Source organism: Rhyacophila brunnea, unplaced genomic scaffold (genome assembly GCF_057557595.1).
Source record: "Rhyacophila brunnea isolate RB1 unplaced genomic scaffold, BYU_Rbru_1.0 scaffold_9, whole genome shotgun sequence".
NCBI lineage: Eukaryota > Metazoa > Arthropoda > Insecta > Trichoptera > Rhyacophilidae > Rhyacophila > Rhyacophila brunnea.
Window position 1 is genome coordinate 22,814,097 of NW_028233361.1, and position 5,201 is coordinate 22,819,297.

Sequence of the window (5,201 nt, forward strand, 5' to 3'; positions counted from 1 at the left end):
ATAAGCATTTCATCTAAGAACTACTAGTTGTTTAAATCGTCGAAATTAAGTAGGGTGGCCGTAGCGAAATTGGAAAACCACACTAACGCAAATCCAGCGGTTACAGGTTCATGTCCCGTCGGGTATCGTATTGTGGTATATATATCGTCTGTGTGATGGGAGATGTTTATTATGGTGTATATAATATAAACTATAGTTTCAAATACAAATTCAGCTACGCTCAAAACTCTCGGAAAGTGTAGTGATCGATAAAGTTCATACGAGTCATGTAGGTATAGTTAAAACTTTTTGACTTATACCTTCTGGCCAATATAATAAATGATGACAAATTTATAGTATGTTCATATGTATATTTGTGTTATTTTTACCAGGGCGGCATGCGGGAGGATAGGCTTAGCGGGTAACTGAAATGCTGTCGTCAGCCGCGCTAGCATGCTCCTGCCGGACGAGACGTACGAGCAGTGCGCGCGAAGTTCGCGACACCTCCTCACGCTCATGCGCGCCTACGACGACTTCCTGCTCAGGAATCGGATCCGACCCGAGTTCTTCTGCCGCTACAAAGAGAAGGTGCTTCTGCAGAAAACACTCAGGTAACTTATCAATAATGATGCTTATATGTAGCTTACATACTACAACTGACACACTTGACACTATGAGAATATTACTGGATCTGATATCATGTAATTCCTTCTCTATGGTGACATTCAGCATGTAGGATCATAAAACGAATATTATCGCGCGATACAACGCTTTAAGCCTTGTCCAGATGGCTCGGTTTGATTCGCGCGTAAAAACTCGGGCGCATTCTAGGTACGTGTGACCTCATTGAGCCGTCCACATGTACTCGCGCCGTGTCATTGGTTGCGAGCGGTCAAGGTACAGGTGGCCTCTTTGAGCTATCCATATCGCGGCGAGACACGCGTCATCTGGACAAGCTCTTACACTCATTCTTCGCTGTATGCATATCGATGGCCTAATGTTAATATACCGTAAGTGACTTTTTACAAATTGTGCTGGAAGCTAAAAAACTCAATATTTAATATCCCGTATCTGACTGTTAATACTTCACACATGTTGTAATTACATAGCATGCCAATAACCCGTAACGTAAAAAGTGGTAAAGCAAAGCACATAACGCTTAATATAATGATAACATCCGATAAAATGTGACATACTTAAATATATAAAGATAAACATCCAAATTTTTTATAAGTTATAATATTACTTTTATCTTTTAAATAAGTCGAAAGTGACATTTTAAAGCTGAATTCTACACACGTAATTCAACAAGCTTGACAGCTTAGAGACAAGTTACGGGCTATTACCTACAGGTTTATTCCTGCAATGTTCAGATACAGGAAACTACTAAAATGGTTGTATTATTAAAATATATGTTTAAAAAATAACTACAGATACTGGAATTTCGCAGTCGATGGGTAGTCATTTTTGTCATATGACATATATAAAATAATAAAAAAAAATGTGTACGCATTCCCGTGCAGAGAGAACAATACATTACAATAGGACGAATCTCTGCACGGGAGAGCGTAGACTCGGGTCACTTTTCTTTTAAATTACTTGATAATATTACGATTTTTGTACAAGATCTAAGTGTAATTGTTAATTGTTCTATATAGAACTAGAGCGTTGGAGCGGACCCTTTTTTGGGTTGCTCCGCTGCAGCTCTGCTCCGGGGCCTAATACTTGCTCCGGCTCCGCTCCGGGTAAAAAGTTTTAAAAAGTATTATATATATACAAGTGTATAATAAGTAGTTTTAAAATAATCGTCATTTTCATTATTAATTCTATTAAACAAAATTTCCGACAGAAAATCGTCTCTCATTACTTGCCATTTCTGTCAAAAAAGTGAGGTTATTTATCACTCGGTAGTTTTGCCATATTTCAAATAATTCATGTGTTGCAATGTGTCAAAATATACTATGTTCATTGGATTTTAGGACGAAAATTTAATACTTAATAAAAAAAACCATCCGGAGCAGTGAAGCACTACAAATTTTCGATGCTCCGGCTCCGCTCCTGCTCCGGGTAAAATCCCATTGCTCCAGTGGTCCGTGCTCCTGCTCTGAGCTCCGCTCCAACGCTCTGTAATAGGACAGACATTAGACCATCGATATGGAAAATGGTCGCGCGCCTTTATATCACGCCATACTATTCGCTGGGTGTGTATCGGGGTGACACTAAACTCTACCTACAGTTTACGACAAAATAAAGCAATGACCATGTTGGAAAGGTGATCTTCCTCTAATCAATAAAAAATAAAAGAAATAGTCGTAGTGACTATAAATAATATTGGAATAAAATTCTCTACATAAAATGAAATGGAAGCATCACAAATTATGATTAAAGCTCCAACAATAATAGTACACAGGTACTTTTATTTAACAAAATTATCTTCTACAAGTGGGACACTGCCCTCGGCCCCGTCAGACCCCTCCCCTACCCAGTCTTTACTAGACACACAAAACGACAACGCGCACTAATGCAATGTTTAAGTTTAATTATTTCGAAAAGTACATCGATGACACACATATTACATCCCTGTAAGCCGTTTATGAAAAATCTGTTACTGACAGTTTCAGATCGATAATATCATAATAAGTTTTTTTTTAATGAATGTACCATACTTAAAGTACCGGACCGCCCCCAAATTTTAACAGAATGTATTGTCACTGCATTATCACCTTTATACCGAATTTCATGAAAATATGCGAAAAGGCTTTTTAGCGAGACAGAAAAATAGTTTTTAGTTTACCTACCTAAAGCAATCGAAATTTCGATTGCCACAAAAATGATGCTTGTGCAAACATTAGTGTTCTCGATATTTCTATACGGAGTCGAGTCGTGGACCCTGAAGGCAATTGATACCTTTGAGATGTGGTGTTGGCGCTGAATGCTTCGCATTTCTTGGACGGAGCACAGGACGAACCAGTCAATCATCCAGAGACTGAAGATAAAGGAACGGCTCTCGACGATATGTCTGAGAAGAATTCTGCAGTTTTTTGAACATATTGTCAGGCGCGGACCGGACAACCTGGAGAGACTGGTAGTTTTGTGTAGCCTCCAGGGAATGCAAAGCAGAGGAAGAGCGTCTGCGCGATGGAGCAACCAAGTGAAATAGCTGACTGAGGGCACCATCCATTCTGCACTGAGAGAAGCGAAAGATCGAGAAGGATGTAAAGTCTTGGTGATTAAAGTATGGCGAAATTTAAATGTGGTCACGATCCTCAGCCATGAGTGCACGACCAAGAAGAAGAGACCTAAAGCATAACGTTATATAATAAATAATGTATTATATAATATTTTAATTATTGACTAATTATATGAATACCTGAGTTACGAGTAATCAAAAACTCTGATAAAATACATCCATGCAATTGCTTAGCAATTTCGGGTTATATATCGAATATATAATCTTGAAGATTACATTGAGTTGAGATGGTGATGACTGATGACTTACATTAGGATAGTAATTTAATAAATTACTATACGGTTGGCGGTCAACATATGCTTTAAAATCCTATTAAATATATTTAATCGAAATTACTTTCGGAGATTTGAATCAAATTGCTGTCATATAAGTATGTTTCTTTATATCAGTTTAAATTGAATAGCGTTATGAATTAGTCATATTATTACTTAAATCAAATAATCTGCGTCTAGTTATTAGTTTTAATAATATATTATGTGATTTTTATACCTCTGTTTAAAGTAATTTAAAACATGGTTTTTAATATAATTTCAGAACGGCGGAAGCGTCAGTTCCTTGGGGAAAAGTTCACCAAAGAAGAAAACGAGTCAATCGATCATCCAATTCGGGTAAGCAACTTTTATTACCCCTTAAAATGCCTAAGCAGGCTCTCACATCTAAACTCGTCCCGTCTGAGTGTCGAATACGTCGATGTGACGCCATCGTTATTCACAAAACACACGTTATCTTATGGACCTAAATAAAAATAAAATATTTTAGTTTGAAAAAACATCTGGGGGCACATGCAACTATTTTCACCTGACGTGCAGCGCAGGTATAATCCCGAAATGTCGCACTTCGTCATTCATTTTTGGCTTGCCGAGTGACGTCACTGTCCACGCACGACCTTGATACAAGCACATAAGAAAGTTGCACGTTGCGCTCAGTTTTGATTTATGACTATTTTCCCAGTCAAGACGATTTTTAATATGTGACTGGGCTAATATTCAAGTTACACGAAAGTTATATCGTCTAGCCCGATGATCTGAGATATAAAAATGACACTAAGATGGTGAAACGAAATATTTCTGATAAACAATGTCTGGTCTTGCCAGGTCCGACTCAAGGCATTTCAGCGGACAACCGCACGTCTGCGTGATTTATAATGTTGATGTTTGAGTTCACAATAATTGTCGCCAGATTCATTATAGGAATATACATTATAATATTACAAAGCAAACATACTTAAATACAACGTGTTACTTATCCGAAATACAATTCTTAAAAGTTTAATGTGACATTTAAAACATACCGATGTGTGTGTCTAGAGAGTTGAAACATATTATTTTGTCTTGATACATCTATTTTGTATTACTATCAATTCAACATAATTATATTATAGTCTAAGGATGTTGAACCTTTTTACAATTAGACGCCAAAAAAATAAAATATTTGTAAGGATGGGTGGCAGATCAAGGATCTTTTCTAGGATTGACCTGAATTTTATGTGTTACCATTAAAAAAATCTTCCAAAACCAAAGTCAACTGGATTTTGAAAGTGTTTTGGCTAACCATGTACGCAATATGTTTGCCTAAGAACTAATAGTCTAACTATACCAAGTCTTGACATGATTAGATTTATACATCAGGTTTATAATGTGTTAAGGCTTCGAATCCTGGGTCTAAAAAAATTTTTACCTATTATTTTTTAATGTGTGTTTGGGCCCAGAGTATGGACTTGATAGGTTGAACAAGTGGTTAATATCCATTTCTCGTAAAAACAGATCTGTTAATTCAATTTCCACTCTGTGGAGGTCCATTTTTTTATGATCGAACATGGTTTAAAAATATCAATAATTGTGTATTTCTTTATAATAAACCATCTATTTAACGGCAGCTACTTTGTCTGCTTTGTGATTTTTTTTAATAAATGTTTTCAAATTTTATTTTTCTGACCCCGGGACGCCTACCAAGTGGAGGCCCCTGGATTATA

The 5,201-nt window shown here is 36.8% G+C and overlaps 1 protein-coding gene across 1 annotated transcript; it reads left to right on the forward strand.

Moving 5' to 3' along the window:
• Positions 1-371: 371 nt before the first annotated feature.
• On the forward strand, positions 372-4,644 carry LOC147063404 (uncharacterized). The gene is made up of 2 exons (XM_085959953.1): positions 372-590; positions 3,764-4,644. Exons 1-2 carry the CDS (start codon positions 433-435, stop codon positions 3,966-3,968), a joined length of 363 nt encoding a protein of 120 aa, XP_085816079.1. The 5' UTR covers positions 372-432; the 3' UTR covers positions 3,969-4,644.
• The last annotated feature ends 557 nt before the right edge of the window (positions 4,645-5,201 follow it).